This window comes from Rhineura floridana, chromosome 7 (genome assembly GCF_030035675.1).
Source record: "Rhineura floridana isolate rRhiFlo1 chromosome 7, rRhiFlo1.hap2, whole genome shotgun sequence".
Classification (NCBI taxonomy): Eukaryota; Metazoa; Chordata; class Lepidosauria; order Squamata; family Rhineuridae; genus Rhineura; species Rhineura floridana.
Window position 1 is genome coordinate 101,303,008 of NC_084486.1, and position 17,770 is coordinate 101,320,777.

General features: G+C 43.8%; 1 protein-coding gene across 9 annotated transcripts in view; it reads right to left on the reverse strand.

Annotated features, from left to right (window-relative positions):
- The window catches only part of PIK3CB (phosphatidylinositol-4,5-bisphosphate 3-kinase catalytic subunit beta), a 135,029-nt gene that overhangs the window by 64,064 nt on the left and 53,195 nt on the right, over window positions 1-17,770 (reverse strand). For 8 of the 9 annotated variants that reach the window (XM_061636735.1, XM_061636737.1, XM_061636729.1 and 5 more), the window contains 3 exons: window positions 9,619-9,802; window positions 7,960-8,185; window positions 514-737 (listed from right to left, as the gene is read on the reverse strand). In XM_061636735.1, the coding sequence (XP_061492719.1) occupies window positions 514-737; window positions 7,960-8,185; window positions 9,619-9,771 (603 nt within the window). In that variant the 5' untranslated portion in view covers window positions 9,772-9,802. Of the gene's footprint in view, window positions 1-513; window positions 738-7,224; window positions 7,355-7,959; window positions 8,186-9,618; window positions 9,803-17,770 lie in introns of those variants that run through there. The other variant, XM_061636738.1, reaches the window with a different exon arrangement.

Below are 17,770 nucleotides of genomic sequence, written 5' to 3' on the forward strand. Positions count from 1 at the left end.
CAAAATAATAACTTTATTTTTTCATTTAAAATAAGCAGATAAGTGTTCTGACCCAAAATACACCCTTAGGTGCATCCAAGGACTGAATGCACCCATAGGAATTATTTTCATTCCCCATCCCACCCAATTTCAACTGCAATACTCTATGCTGTATCACAATGGCTTTTGAGAGTTCCAACAACAGCTTCCTATGTAGCATGGTGGGGGCAGCCATTGTTTGAGAAACACATATCCAAAGCCCCCTTGGAGCTTTCAGCTTTGGATCCTGGTTGGGAATTGGTCAGTGATGAAAAAAAGCTGCTTCTCCCTGAAGTTCAGCCCCTGTACTGCCAGAACAGATGTAGATTTTCCATCTTGAAAGGCCTTCACACATCTACCCAAAGAAGAAATCAAGACCCCAGTTTGGCTACCAGGGGAGAAGAGGATGCGGTGCGTGTGGATTTTACAACTTGCAAGCGGATATTATTGGAGGTAGGTGTGGAATTGTTTTCTAATTATATCCAATAATCCTACCTGACAATTATCAAAATGAACAGCCACAACTAGATTGCCACCATAAAGTTTATCTTGGAGGTTGTCTTGAACTCCTGGCTCTAGTTCTGGTGGATAAGTATATTTTAACCAGTCCATCCAAGATAGCACCACAACTGCCTGCATCTTCTCTTCACTGATTCGCCGCATCTTAATCCGGAATTCTTTGACTTCTGGGTCTTGTAGGGCATCAAACTCATGAAGGCCTGAAATGGTTTAATGAAATAATACATTTTTTTAAAAGTCAGGGAGGAAAAAATCATCTTGCACCACATAAAATACTGTTACTTCTTCCAGTGTTACAACATGAACCTATTCAATGCCACATAATCCATAAAAACAAAGGCTGCTTAAGAATATATGAGCATTTAAGACACCCTCACACCAGGCACTTCGCATTTTCCATGGAAACATATTTTGAAAAAAGAAAAGGAGAAGTCTGAGAAGAGATTTTGCAAGTCCCAACTATGGAATTACCTGGTCTTCTGTGGAATCCCGAAATTGTATTTTGTCCAAGTACTTTAATGTGTATTTCAACTTTTATAGGAAAATGACACAAAAGAACAAAATTGATATAGTATGTTCATTCAAAAGGTTGTGAATTGCAACCTATGTATAAGACAGTACTGGAGGAGGGGGAAAGAGGTTAGTGTAATATTTTCCCTTAATACTTTAGAAATAGATTCAGTTGTATCTGCCAGTGTCTAAAGCCTTTGTACTTGTGTTCATTGATGGACATGTGGCATAAAGTGCAAGTCAAGCAGGTTTTAAGAGGAATAATTTATTCTACTCTGAGAAGCACAAAGAACTAGAGACCTGTTTTGTTTAAAAAGAGGAAATTTGCCCAGTCATTTATTGTTTACCAAAATTAAAAAAAATAAAAACGCTTTGCGTCAGTAGAAGCCATTGTCGGTATAGACAAGTTAGCATTCAGTTTGCTGTTGAAATATAAACAGAACTTGTAGCTTTTGTGCCAGTACTAACAACTGCCCATTGTTTTGATGAGAAGCATGGCCTGCTTAATGACTATTTTTAATCTCAACATAAAATGCATTATTCCCTTGCAATAGTAAGCATGAAAAAAACATATGTAGTATTATTTGTGGCTTCCTCCAAAAAAAAAAAAAAAATCACACTGCATATGGCAAGATGCCTGTAGAAATGATGCCTGTTGGACAATGGATTGTATTAATGTAGGGGTGGAGAACGTTTTTCAGCCCAAGGGCTGCTTTCTGTTCTGGGCTACAGTTGGCAGAAAAATTAATGTAAATTTTATTTTTGTATCGTAGGCTAGTTTCTACACACACATTTGCACACTCCTCTTGATTCAGGTAAGCAAGAAGCATTATCAGACTTCAAGAGCACATTTCAGCCATGCAACAATACATGAGTGCAAAGCAGGGCCAGTCACTGACATAGCTGGGTACAGTCCTGATATCCAGACAGAAAGGGTAGTATTTAGCCCCTGGACCTGAGGTTCCCCACCCTTGTATTAAGGCAGTAGAATCAGAGCACCTGAAGAATTTTTAAATTGTCATACATATATGCACACAAAGCATATTGATTATTAGAGGTTTAAAGTTGCAACTGCAGGCTTTGCAATTGCCACGGCTAAGATGTTCCCCTCCCCTGCAGTTCGGCTACAGATGGCAGCAGCAGAGGATGATTTATGACATTACTCTTCTCTGCAGGAAGAAATATACACAGGGATTGATCATTGCTACCACTAACACGAGATACAGGAGCACCAGGGTCTGAGACACATGATGGTTATAAGGAATTACCCCTCATGGATAGGGGGCATCAATTCTTTTTAGGCCCATGGGCACATTTGGATTTTTGAGCAAATGCAGTGGCCATCATCCCTCCTGGTCATTTCTGTTCTCTTTCCCCTGGATAAGCCCCTGCCCCGCCCCCAGAGAGTGTGTGTACACAAGATCCCTTTTCAAAGAGATCTGGTTAAAAGTCAGATCCAGTAGAATTAATTGGAGACTTGAAAAGCACATAGAGATGAAAGAGGAAGCAGGAAAGAATATCTCACTTCCTTCTACAGGTCAAAGGCTTCGTGGGCACCAGTGGAAGACCTCAAGAGTTCCACTGCATGCTCAAGTGCCACAGTGATGACTCCTGCTGCAGGGAATTGCATCCATAAAATAAACTCCATCATGCAACTGGTCATAGGGGCCTCCGAGTCTAAGATAGGTGGCAACACAAACCAGTGTGAAATGAGGAGCACTGAGGGCACAATGTGACCCTGTGCTTGTATTTCACTGCTGTAGATGTGGAGGCTTCAACATTTTTCTTGCATACGTGTGCGCATGTGTTTTTAATGTTTTTTTTTGTAAACCAACCTGGGTGCTTTGTGGAACCTGGGGTCAGATATAATTTCCAAAACTAACAAAAGTTTAGTCGCCTGGACCTTACAACCTTTGTGATCGCTGCCATTGATGCTGTTTGCTTGGGGGGCATCGTCGCTCCATCGCTCCTGAACCCCTGCCGTTGCGACTGCCGAGGTTGCGACCCGCTGGCCGCTGGGACATTGCTGTTGCTGCTGTGCTATTTGGATGTTTGTGTGGCTGTATGAATGAGTGTGTGATTGTGTATAAAGCATGTGCTTTGTTATTTATTTTATTTTTATTATGTGCCTGGGCGAGAGGATAGTGTGCTGGGAGGGAGGACCAGAGGGGGCCCCAATCAGTGCAGTGACGGGTAATGGGAGGTATGGCGCTGTGAGGAAGACATGCCAGTTAAGGGGAACTCGACCCAGACAACTGGTGGCTGTGCCGTGTTCCGGTCCTCCTCACACCCACAGGATTGCTGGTAGTCTTATCAGCCAACCCTCGGATCTCCAGTTGCTGCTTCTTAATGCCAGATCGGTAAATAATAAAACCTCCCTCATCCATGATTTAATTATGGATGAGGCGGCCGATCTGGCATGTATTACCGAAACCTGGGTGAGCGATCTGGGAGGTATTAATCTCTCCCAGTTGTGCCCACCTGGATATTCGGTCCAGCATCTGGGTAGATCCGAGGGTCGCGGAGGGGGAATCGCTGTGGTCTATAAAAGTTCCATTCATCGCGTTAGGCACCCTATCCAGGTGGCTAATGGCCTGGAGTGTCTGCACATTGCGTTGGGTCAGCGAGACAGACTGGGAATACTGTTGGTGTACCGTCCACCCTGCTGCCCAACAGCTTCCCTAACTGAGCTGACGGAGGTGGTCTCGGATTTGGTGCTGCGATCCCCCAAGCTTTTGGTATTGGGGGATCTCAACATCCATGCCGAGGCCGCTTTGTCTGGAGCGGCTCAGGACTTCATGACCTCCATGACAGCCATGGGGCTGTCTCAATTTGTTACTGGCCCTACGCATGTGTCAGGACATACTCTAGACTTGATTTTTGCCACTGGGTTAGGGGATGGTGATCTGGGAGTGAGGAATCTTACATCTATTCCTTTGTCATGGACAGATCACTGCCTATTGAGATTTAGACTCACATTGTCTTCTCCCCTCTGCAAGGGTGGAGGACCGATTAAGATGGTCCGTCCCCGGAGACTAATGAATCCTGAGGGATTTCAAAGGGCTCTAGGGAATTTTCCGGCTGATAAAACTGACGATTCTGTCGAAACCCTGGTCACTATGTGGAATACGGAAATGACCCGGGCAGTTGACACAATCGCCCCGGTGCGCCCTCTCCGTTGCAGAGCTCAATTGGCTCCTTCGTTTACCTCGGAGCTAAGAGTGATGAAGCAAGAAAGGAGACAGCTTGAGTGCAAATGGAGGCGAACTCCCGACGGCTGTAATTATGCTCTTGTGAAGGCCTCTACCAGACGTTATGTGAAGGCAGTGAGGGCAGCAAAGAAGCAGTACTTTGCTGCCTCTATTCAGTCATCTTGTAACCGCCCAGCGGAACTTTATAAAGTTGTCCGGGGACTTCTACACTCTGGTCCTCCGGATGCAATACAACCATCGATAGCCCGCTGTAATGAGTTTGCGAGGCACTTCCAAGATAAGATCATTAACATCCGCTGGGACCTTGACTCCAATATTGTAGCAGTTGAATCTAATGAGGTGTCCAGAACACAGTCTTGTCCGGTTTTATTGGATGAGTTTCAGTTGGTACAGCTCGAGGATGTGGACAAGGTGCTCGGACAGGTGCGGGCGACCACTTCTGCTCTGGACCCTTGCCCCTCATGGCTAATAAAAGCTAGCAGGAATGGAACAGCCGGTTGGGCCAAGGAGGTGATTAATGCCTCTTTACGAGAGGGAGTGGTCCCACTCTGCCTGAAACAGGCAGTGGTGAGACCGCTCCTAAAAAAGCCCTCCTTGGACCCTGATAATTTTAACAACTATAGACCGGTAGCAAATGTTCCATTCCTGGGCAAGGTTCTAGAGCGCGTGGTCGCTCACCAACTCCAGGCTCTCTTGGATGAAACTGATTATCTGGACCCATTTCAATCGGGCTTTCGGCCGGGGTTTGGTACAGAAACGGCCTTGGTTGCCCTGTATGATGACCTCTGTCGGGAGAAAGACAGAGGGAGTGTAACTCTGTTGGTTCTCCTTGATCTCTCGGCGGCTTTTGATACCATCGACCATGGTATCCTTCTGGGGAGACTCACGGACTTGGGAATTGGAGGCACTGCTTGGCAGTGGCTGCACTCCTATCTTGGGAATCGTCTCCAGAAGGTGATGCTTGGGGAGCATTACTCGAGTCCCTGGGTACTCCAATATGGGGTCCCGCAGGGTTCAGTTCTGTCCCCCATGCTCTTTAATATCTATATGAAGCCGCTGGGTGAGGTCATCAGGAGTTTTGGAGTGCGTTCTCAGCAATATGCTGATGATACGCAGCTCTACTTCTCCTTTTCATCTTCTTCAGGTGAGGCTGTCAATGTACTGAACTGCTGCCTGGTCACGATAATGGACTGGATGAGAGCTAATAAACTGAAACTCAATCCTGACAAGACTGAGATGCTGTTGGTGGGGGGGTACTCTGCCCAGGTGGTTGATGTCAGACCTGCTCTGGATGGGGTTACACTCCCCCTAAAGGAGCAGGTCCGTAGTTTGGGGGTCTTATTAGATCCGCTCCTGTCACTTGAGGCTCAGGTAGCCTCGGTGGCACGGAATGTGTTCTACCAGCTTCGGCTGGTAGCCCAACTACGACCCTATCTGGACAGGGAGAACCTCGCCTCAGTTATTCACGCTCTGGTAACCTCTAGATTGGATTACTGTAATGCACTCTACGTAGGGTTACCTTTGAAGACGATTCGGAAACTTCAGCTAGTGCAGAATGCTGCGGCCAGAGTTCTTTCTGGGACGAAGAAATTCGACCATATAACACCTATTCTGGCCCAACTGCACTGGCTACCTATATGTTTCCGGGCCAGATTCAAAGTGTTGGTTCTTACCTATAAAGCCCTTAACGGCATCGGACCGCAATATCTGATGGAACGCCTCTCTCGCTATATACCTACCCGTTCACTGCGCTCGACATCTAAGGCCCTTCTCCGGGTCCCAACCCATAGGGAGGCCCGGAGAACAACAATTAGATCTAGGGCCTTTTCAGTGGTGGCCCCCGAATTATGGAATGCCCTCCCAGATGAGATACACCTGGTGCCTTCTTTGTTATCTTTTCGGCGCCAGGTAAAAACCTACCTCTTCGCCCAGGCATTTTAAACTTAAATTTAATTTTATTTTAAACTTAACTGTAACTGTATTTTTATTTTATTCGTATTTTAATTTTGTTTTTAAATATGTTTTATATTGTATGTTTTAATCCACACTTGTTTGTTTTTAAATGTGGTTTTATTTTGCTGTACACCGCTCTGAGAGCTTGTTGCTATAGGGCGGTTTAAAAGCGTAATTAAATAAATAAAAATAAATAAAATAAAAGTACAAATCCTCTTGAGTGAAAAGCATTACACTACAATGGCAATGACACATCTTACTTTTTACTTTTGCAAAACGTATGAAAACTGAACTTTCTATGTTGCATTGAGAAGTGGTCGACATTTTGAAGCGATTTCTACCCCATCCTTAGCTCCGAGGCTGGGGTTATTTGGCTGCTGCATTGCTGGGGTGCTCAAAATACTTCAGCAGTACAGGAACGCACCACCATTTTGTCATCATTTTTTTACATGTGAAACTGAAAGGGGAGAGGGAGGGACATCTTTGACTGCTGTTTTATTTATTTTAATTCCAACTATGAATCACTTACCACAAAATATCTTGAAATTATTTCACAACAACAACATCAGCAACAAAAGCATCAACTTCATAAATAAAAGCAATTGTAAGAGTTTAAAAAACAAAATAATTTCAAACGTAAAACCAATTTGAAATACAATACAGATGAAGACTGGGACAAAAATCTCCATTTAAAAGGCTTGTTGAAAAAGCATGGTCTTCAATAGACCCCAAAAAGTCAACAGAGAAGGTGCTTGCCTGACATGTATGAGGAGTGAGTGCCAAAAGGTAGGTGCCGCCACACTAAAGGCCTGATTCCTATATTGTATGCAATGAACCTCCTAATGAGATGGAATCTACAGAAAGCCCTCTCCTGCCGATCGGTTGGGTATATAAAGGTTGAGAAAATCTAGGTACTCTGGTCCCAAGCTGTATAAGTTGTCAAAGTGTCTGGAGAGCCTATCTAGCATAGGGCCATACAGAGAAGCCCCCACCACCCTTTTCAGGAACATACTTGGGGCTGTGGTGGAGAGCTGAGGATTGTTGCTGATCTTGTATGGAGCTGCAGCACCAATGGAGGGATAAGGTCCTTGTAGCCACAATTTTTGGCTTGACTACCAAGACTGTCCCAAAACTGTGGACCACTGAAAGAAACAAAAATGTGATATCTATAGTCCTTTAAACATTCCTATCTTAACTCTAAATGATCCTGCACCAAATTAAACTTGATAGTGAATAAAGGTAAAATGGATTATTATTATTTTTTAAAAAGCATTTCCAATTATTTGAGGGTTTTTGAAGTTCAATTACTGGATGGTGTATTCCAAATGGTGCTATTAATGTGCATCTATTATACTATGTATGGACAAGTAATATTAATGAGAACATCATCCCTGTGCAGCAGTGGTACCATCCTGCTCACACACATGTATCAAAAAAATCTAAAAAGCAAGACCTATGACCATAACAAACTAAGGAGGCATAGAATGGATTTTGGAACACATTCATCGGAATGGTGTTCACTATGGTTATGGTGTTAGGTAAAACTTCTTCTATTTGTGTGGGGTTTTTCATTGCGTTAATTAGAGCAATACATTCAGAGACAGGAAATGACCAGACTAACTATGCTAATGCAAAATAAAATGTAAGGCCAGACACATTAATGTTTATTGACTAGTTTCCATCTGCTTCAAGTTAGCACTCTTAGTGCCATCTCTCCATTTCCAAAAACAAGACCGCTAATACTTACCTTTTCCTATGAGGACACCTATTTTAGAGTCCAATTTTTCCCCTGGGTCACAGCTTCTTGTAATTAGTTGAAGAACAGGAAGAAATGGTCTAACATCACACAGCCTTCGTGTCTCATCTTCCAGTTCTTCACGTACAGCAGTCTGATTCACACAAGAGAACATATAGGAGTCGATCTCCATAAGAAGATGAAACAGAGGGTAGCTCTGTGCTTCCTTCCATAATAGCTGCAAATGAGCACAGAAACTAACAGTAGAATGCTTTGTTCATAAAACCCACTCACTGGAAAGTAAGATCTCTGTCAACTTTACACACAGCATTAAGTAGGTGTTTCAGTATCACTCATGCAAGCCTTACTTCAGCTTAAACAAGCTTCCTTAAACCAAACACAGCTGACTTGAGCCTCATGAGAATAGTGGTAGGTCATGCATCTAATTGAAATGAATATGGCTATTGTATTTTTAAACTAAAAACCACTGGGCTTGAAAGAAAATTGGTTCTCTCTACTGTAAAGGCTGTTCTAGAACAACTTGTCCAGAATAAAAAGGCAGACTTGTCAGTATCTTTATTTATGTTGGCCATGCAACATCTGAAAAGGAAATGATTCCAGGTGTAGAAATGAATGGCCACTAAGATTTCTGCATCTATCAGCCAGTGAACGAGCAGTAGCTGTCAACTCAGTAGAAAAGGATTTGCTTGACCTTCTTCCATGTTTGCTGATAAAAGAATATGTAGGATTTCTTCGTAATTACAGAAACAGGAAAGAGCTGATTTCGCAAGCAGATACCAAGGTTCCTAGTAGCCCCATAATACTTTACTTATCAATACTTCCTGTAAAGTCCATAGGGATTATTAGTTCCAACAGTGTTTGTATTATTATTATTATTATTATTATTATTATTATGGTTTATTGGTTGCTTGTTACCCAGAGGTCTTCAAGCAGCTTACAACACTGTTCAAAACAAAAATGAATATACCAGGGCTAGTTACCTAGGAAAATAACTGTGGAGTGAAATCCTGCCTCTCCCCCACAAATGTCTCTTTGGCAGAGTCAGTGGGGTGCGAATGCATGGCTCTAACCAGAGCTGGGCATTCATTGTGCCCAAGGCCCTGGTGGGGGTTTTGCTGGTTTGCTCTGCAGGCATCTCCTGGGCTCTTAATGGAGGAGAAGGGCAGAAATCGCTCACCCTTTGGGCAGGGTGTCTGGCTCAGAGACCCTTGGCCTGTCAACTGAAGGGCTCTTGTCTCCCTTGGAGTGGCGGTGGTGCACATAAGGGGATGGGGAAGCGTCCCCACTCGGGCACACGACCAGGCTCCAGGTCCCCCACACCCAGCCCCCTGGGACCTGTACCAAGGCACCAGCTTGCCTGCCCACCCTCTTTCCTCATGTTCTTCTGCTATGACTGCTCTTCTGCTATGACCAATTCAACCAAGAGAATCTAAATGATGTGTACTTTCATGAAAAGAATGGGATGATACTTGCATAAAGGCAAACATTTTATAGGGCTCTGCCCTTCAAACCAGCCCAAGTCATATTGCAAAAAATGAAATTGGGTTACATAGTCTAGTACACTGTTGTAAACGCAAAGTTACATGATAAGCAAAAGGCATTTCAATGAGAAGTCAATAATAGATACTTCTAAGAGCAAGCCAATTTTACCTGTTTTATATGACCAATAGTGGCATCACGTGGGACATCTAGATTAATGTAAATTCCAGTGGGAAGCAGGAAGTCCACAGATATTAAGCCATCAGCTGCTATCTGTGAATCTACTGCCCAGATGTCTATGGCATCTGCCATGGCAGGAGGCATAATGGATTTTAAATCTCATAACCATGTGATCCTAGGAAGAAAAAAAATAAGACTTAATAATTTGCTAGGTTTGCTTCTACAGGGTAGCTTCTAAAATCAGAATCAAATACTACACAAACATCTAAAATGTTCCACACACTTGCACCAAACAGCCACATAGATACATTTTCTGAGACTAGACTAAGTTTTTAAGTAGGAATTCTGGTCAAAGTTTCACTCAGGTTTTTGTAATTTAAGGTAAGTGTGGAATAAACAAGGACTGAAAGGAAAGTGCTGTATAGCAGCAAACATACGGAAGGATATTTTCTGCATTTAAAAAACATCCAGTCTAGTAGATGTTTTGAAACAGGGAATGCCATGCTATGCTAGTTTAGAGTTCTGATTAGAAATCTTTATAATGGAGACACAGTCCAACTCCAAAATTAAGAGCAAATACAAATTAAAGAAGTCAGAATATGTGGCTCAAAGACAGACGTTAAAAGAAAAATGCGCACAGATAAGATGCATAAAGAGAAAACAATAATCCTAGAAGGTCATACGTCTGCTAAGACCTATTGTCAGAACAGAACCAATAGTTTAATGGCAGCAGAAATACACCCACTTTGCAATGTTTGGGTTCACAAAATAGTTCACATAAACTCTCCTTATAGTTTAGGCTTTTGCTACACAAATCTGGGTTCTAGTCACACAAATCCATGCTTTCCCACTAACAACATGAATGCAAGTAAACCAAAATGTACCATGAGTTAGTTGCCAGAATACATTTATATTATGAAACAATGGTTATCATGCTTTGATCAAATCTGCATTGTTTTGTTGTTGCTCTCAGTTTAGTGCACTTATATGGTATATTATTGGATTAGTTAAGGTAGGCGTGATAGTTTGTTAAGAATATGCTATTTAAATATTTCATACTTATTGATTTGGCATCAGGGTGAACCCCAGGATAAATAGCGCTTTGGGGCAAGGAGTGCCTTTGGTGCCTTAGACCCTCCCGGTCAGTTTTGCAAGGCCATCCAGAGGGTTTACAAGGCCTGATGCAGGTGTGATGTTGGGGACCCTCCTCCCTTAAGGCCTGGCCTCACACTACTCCTCTGCCTTTCCCTGACGTAACTGCTATAAAGGCACCTTGCCTGGAAATCTTAGGTGGTGTTCACTCACTCATTGCTTGAACTCTTTTCCTGGTGGACCTGGACTTCCTCCTGTGATAAGAACAGGCTGCCTGTTTGGCCACAGAACCCCTCCTTAAAGCCTTCCCTGTTTCTTCTCTTCTTACAACAAACCCTGTCACTGGGGCAACTTGGCCTGGGCCAATCATAAGCCTACCTCTCTCTCTCTCTCTCTCTCTGCCACTCCAGGCTCCTACTAGGAGAAAAGGTGGGATATAAATCTAATAAATAAATATACACACACAATCAATCAATTAGGGTTTTCACATTATTACAATAAAACTGTACAATCCCTTATTCCCCCACCCACCGATGCCTCTCTCCCAGCTCCCTTGTCTCCCTCTGCTCTCATGCTCTCCCTTTTTTCCTGATGTTCACTGCTCAACACCTCCATCCCTCTGCCACTGTGCTACAGTCTATACAAGCCAAAGCTCAAAAAGCCACATTCTGAGCAGTGGCAGTGGAATATAGCGAAACTATCAGAAGTTTTACTTTTAATATTTTTATTTTGTACCAGGTCCTTTTTTTTTGGTAAGCATTCTTTATTTTAGAATATCCATTGTTTTTATTGTTAAAAATAATAACGTTATAAAAATGTATCCAGCTGACCTCTTACAGCTTATGGCTTAATTTTATTATTATTTATATACTGTTTATAATATTTGAAGTGTTAAGTGGTCTGTAACATTGCCTCCAAATAAAGCTGTGTTCCACTTCCTTTTACCTAGCACAAATGACATCAAAGTGGAAACTGAAACAGAAACATACTTCAAAGCTAACTGAAGAAAGATCATTTTTGTAGCTAACACCCAAACAACCTGCAGAACATTGAAAAAACTTGCTTTTTGGCACCCTATTGCACTGAAGACAGTACATTAAATAAAACTCAGCCTTTGAGCTCAACTTGGTACTCCTTCAGTGCACTTTGGTGCCCCCCCTCAGCTCAGCATCCTGGGTGAGTGCCCAGCTTGTTCACCCTTAAGGCCATCCATTTGCTATTATGCATTTGGTACGGCATTGAACTGCTTGTTTATTATTGTTTAGGCCACTAATATTAAACCTTTTCCTACCTGTTATGTATTCTTTAACCCAGACATGCATTTGGGGATTCACTTGTTTTGTTTTATTTTATTACCATATATTTGTAGGATGGTTAGTGCTGCTGTTGCAACCCATCTTATATCAGTATTAGGTCCCAACCCACCACTGAAGACCAAGAGTATGTGTGCCTGTTGAAAAGTATCATGCAGGAAGAGGCCACACAGAGGATCTAACAATAACAAGAACTTTACTATAACTAATTATATACACAGAACAAGGCCCACAGCATGGTGTTTCTTGTAAGGTAGGCCTGGAACTGAAACTGCCACAGCCTGGGGCTGACTCAGCAGTTCATGGTATGGCAAGCCTCCCCCCTAGCTCTCATAGTCCTGAAGATACTTGGGATGAGTTCTGGTGCAGGTCGATCGACGACAATTTTGCATTGAAGCTGATGGTGCATCCCCTAGTTCTCCATTTGGCTCTGGTTCATGCTGGTCCACTTCAGGCTCCAGGTGCAACTGCTATTGTCCGGCATCAGGAGCAGTCACTGGCTCATTTTCTCTTTCCACTTGAGTATTTCCAGTATCCTCAGAGAGAAGTGATGGAGCTGGGCTTCGTCCTCTCATCCGGTCCACATGTTGACGTAACACATGGCCGTCTGGTGTTTGAGCCCTGCAGGACAATGGGCCTGTGGCTTGGGTCACAGTGGCTGGAATCCACATTTCACCAGCACAGTAGTTCCTGACATACACCAGGTCACTTGGGGTGAACACCTGTGCAGGTTCTTGAACTGCAACGGACTCCCTTGGTCAGTCCTCGGTCAAGTCAGGATGCAACTGATCAAGCAGAGTTGTTAGTTGTCTGTTCATTAATAGCTCAGCTGGGCTCCTTCCAGTTGTGGCACAAGGTGTGATATGCTGTGTCAGAAGAAAACTTGCAAGGCGTCCGTCCCAGTCACCTTCTACAATCCATTTCAATGCATCCTTTGTTGTCCTAATATCCTCTCAGCTTAGCCACTGGTTGCTGGATTAAAAGGGGCTGAAGTGACATGCTGAATCAATCCATCATCCAGGAATGTGTGGAATTCTGCAGATGTGAACTGGGCCTCAATGTCTGAGACAATGGTGTTTGCCAACCCATGTGTTGTGAAAAGCCTGCGCAAGGTCTTGATAACAATACGAGATGTCATTGACGATACCGGAACCACTTCTAACCATTTGGAATATGAATCAACAACAATCAAGAAAGTTTGTCCCTGGAAGGGGCCTGCCAAGTCGTTATGAAGCCGTGACCATGGTGTTTTTGTCGATTTTCATGGGTGCACTGGGGCATGTGGTGGAGCTGGTCTTGAAACCTGACACTTCTCACATCTCTTGACACATTCTTCAGACTCACTGTTCATCCTGGGCCACCATACATAGCTGCGCCCCAGAGCCTTCATTCGTCTGACATGTAGGGCCTCCAACACCCGATGTCTCAACACAGTAGGAATGACAACTCTATTTCCCCACAGGAGGCATCCCTTGTGTACTGATAGCTCATGTTGTTTGGATACAAATGGTCTGAATTTCTCCTCAAGCTTCCCTAATGGCCATCCCCTCCACACCCAGTTGAAAACACAGGCAAGAACTGGGTCCTTGGACAACGCAGTGGCAATATTCCCAGCATGGAGGGGCGGTTCCGGTAATGACTCTAACAACAGCACATCCAGTGGAGGGGTTTCATCAACCCCAGCAGAATAGAGAGGAAGGCGACTCAAAGCATCAGCATGGGCAATGCTCCTGCCAGGCTGACGTTGCAATGTGTAATCATACGCCTTCAGGAAAATCGCCCATCGCAACATGTGTGGAGATATTTGAGGCGTCCGCTGGTTAGGGGCAAACAATCCCAATAACGGCTTGTGGTCAGTAGCAATAGTGAATGGTCAACCATAGACATGGTCATGGAGTTTTTTTACGCTAGCCACAATAGCCAGGGCCTCCTTATCAATTTGGGCATAATTCTGTTCTATTGAAGACATTGTTCTGGAGTAGAAAGTGATAGGCACCTCACGACAGTCCTCAAGTTGGTGGCTCAGGACAGCTCCAATACCATATGGAGATATATCACACGGGAGATTCAAGGACTTCCGTTCATCGTGCACCAAGACACTGTCAGACAATAACAGGTGTTTTACATCACGGAAAGCCTTATCATGCTGGGCTGTCCACTGCCATGCAGCATACTTGTCAAGAAGGCAATGCAATGGTTCTGCCACTGTAGCTTTATGTTTCAAGAAGGCATGATAGAAATTCAAGAGTCCCAAGAAGGCTTGGAGTTCCTGTTTATTACGGGGCACTGGAGCTTCATGAATTGCTTTAAATTTTTCTGGGGTAGGCCAAATGCCAGTGGCATCAATACTGTAGCCAAGGAATTCAATTTGGGAAACACCAAATACACATTTCTAATGCTTGACCCGGAGACCAGCAACAGCAAAATGGTGCAGTACATCCCGCACCCATGAGGCAAGTTCAGCAATGGAGTCACCGGCAACCAAGACATCATCAAAATATGGTATGGCACCTGGTACTCCTTTGAGAATGTCCACCATTAAGCTCTGAAAAATTCCAGGGGCCACAGAAACACCAAACTGGAGGTGTTTTACTCTGAATGCTCCATGATGTGTGGTGATAGTCTGAGCATCGGCAGTAGCATCATCCACCAACAGCTGCTGATAAGCCAGGTCAAACTTCGCAAAAAAAATTCCTTGTGAAAGTGATGCCAAAAGATGACTCACCACTGGGATTGGATATGGATGCTGATGCAGGGCTCTATTGATAGTGCACTTGTAGTCACCACAAATGCGGATGTCACCATTGGCCTTCAATGGAGTGACAATGGGTGTCTCCCATTTAGGAAGTGTCACTGGCTCCAAGATACCTTGCTCTATGAGGCGATCAAGTTCAGCATCAATCTTTGCTCGCAGTGCAAATGGAAGACGACGGCGTTTTATATGGATGGGGTGTGGCCACAGTAGGATCCAAGAACAACGAAATAAGAGGCCCCTTATATTTCCCAAGACCTTTATCAAAAACAGCTTTGAAATCATTTAGGATGCTATCCCATAATGATTCACCAATCTGGTGGCCCCCATGAGAGCAATGTCCAATGGCTTAAACCAGTCTAAGCCAAGGAGACTGGTGCGATGCCCTTGAGCAGCCAATAACTGTAAAGTCCATGGAAGTTTGGTAATGCACCTCAACTTCACAGACCGTTTACTGGAACCTGATTTTCCTGGTAATTAGTAAGTTTGGAGTGGAAAGGGACAATTTGTGGGCCTCCACAAGGAAATGTTTGCTGGTAGGTTTCTGATGATAGTATAACCTGAGCCCAAATCAACTTCCATGGTGCATGGAGTGCCCTGGATGGTGACTGTCACCTTCACCTTCCTCACATTGGCGGAGTACTGGAACCCTGGCTTGATGTGGTTAATCAGCTCCTCAGCGTTGTCATATGTGGAAAACTTCTGTACAGTGTGTGTGGTACTGCTTTGTGTCCTTGATGGTGTTTTCCTTTCCACCGCACTTCTGAGGGCGGCTGCTTCTGCTTTGGCTTGGTATACTCGCTCAATATGCCCAATTTTTTGACAATACCGACACTGTGCACCTCTGAAATGGCAGGCACGCTGTTCATGGGATCCGCCACAACTCTTACATTTCACTGGAGAAACTTGTCTGGATCTCGGAGGTCCTGCAGCACCAACTCTGGTTGATGAGCATTTGCACTGCAGCCTGTGGATCTCTAGAAATTGTTGATTTGAATCTGTAGCCAGCTGGGTTTCTGAACAGGGTGAGTTTCTTGCCAAGTGTACTTCTCAGGTGCTTGCTGCTGCTGCTTCTGTAGCCAGAGCTTCCTCTAATGCAGTCTTGAACGTGAGCTGTCCTTTTGCAGATGCTTTTGCAGGCCCTCATCATGCAACCCACAGACCAGGCGATCATGCAGCATCTCCACAAGGTCTGGGAAATTGCAGTGCTTCGCCATGTGTCTAAGTTCAGCAACATACAGTGACACACTCTCTGTTGGGCCCTGATTTCATTTGTAGAAAGAATTATGTTGTGCTATTTCAGACAGTTTTGGAGAGAAATGTCCTTGTAAAGCATTCAGGATATCCTCATAAGATGTATTAGCACATTTTGCTGGTGCTACGAGGGCCTGGGCTAGGTCAAAGGTATCCAGCCCACAGACACTGAGCAACACAGCGCGCTTCTTCTCTGACTCTGTAATGCCATTTGCTGCCAAGTAAAACTCCAGCCTGGCTGCATAACTTTCCCACTTGCTGGGACATGCAGGGTTAAATTCTTCAAGATGCCCTTGGGTGGCCATATTCCAGTATACACACTCACCTGCAGTGCTTTGCAGTGGTTTCCACCAGGGCTGTGGAGTCGGAAGCAATTTTGGGTGGAGTCGGAGTCGGTAGAAATGTACCAACTCCGACTTCAAAATAAATTTTGATTGACAAATTTTTTAAAATATAAATTCAAAATGTCAAAGAAGCTTCCCATGAAGTCAGCTGTAGTTGAGCATTTCACCATAACTCAAGATGGAAAACATTTTGTGTGTCAGTGTATGACACAGGACCCAGATGAAGACAAATGCTGTGATGCCAAGATCAGCGCATATTCAGGCAGCGATAAAAATGCTCCTATGAGAGCTTCCAATTTAAAAAGACATTTACACTCCTTTCCAGGCCTGTGGAGTTGGAAGCAATTTTGGGTGGAGTCAGAGTTGGACAGTAGCACAATAGAGGAGTCGGAGTCGAAGTCGAAGGTTTGGCGTACCAACTCCACAGCCCTGGTTTCCAGAAGGCCCAAGCTAATGTCCTAATCCAGTCTAAGGAGAAATGTTCTCTCTCTTTCAGCCTCTAACGCATGAAGAAAACACTCTGTGTGCCTCACAGAATCCCACCTTCATCGCCAGTGAAAAGTATAATGAAGGAAGAGGCCACATAGAGGATCTAAACAATGACAAGAACTTAACTATAACTAATTATATACAGAGAACAAGGCTTACAGCACGGTGCTGCTTGTAAGGCAGGCCTGGAACTGAAACAGCCACAGCCTGGGGCTGACTCAGCAGTTCTTGGTAATGGCAAGCCTGGAGGGCCAATACACTACACCTGTTGATGGTAATTTTGACATTTTTGTATGGATTGTTTTGTTGTTACTACCAATCACTTTGGGCTTCTTTTTGGAAGGAAAGGCCAGGTATAAAATGAAATGACCAGCAATTTATTCACTTCTTTCAAGTGGTGGTGCAATACTGTATTTTTCACTTTATTAATCTAGTTCAGTATCACTGCACTGCAGAGATGCAAGAGCCAAGTTTAAAAGAGGGGGGGGGGGAAACACACTGACTGACTGGACTTCTCTGTTTTGGGGTTTTCCCACATATAGTTGTTTCCTTTTTCATATGCTTCTGCATTCACAAGCATATTTTCACAGACATCAAAAGTAATATAATGTGTTTGTCACGTAACCAAAAAGGCAGAGTATAATACTAGAGCAGTGTACCTTGTTTTGACTCATATTAGTTTCAAGTTTATAAATGTAAGGTTACCAAAAGGACAGCAAATTATAATGTATTCAAGAGGTTGAGATCCAAAGAACTCATTTAAACATATCTAATTGTATGGGCATGCTTCATGGAATCAAACTCTCCTCCACTTTGAGCAACAGATGCAATGCCACATCACTAGTTTTTGAAAATGTCCTCTATTTGCAAAGTGCAGCATGGGGTGGGCATTTATGTTT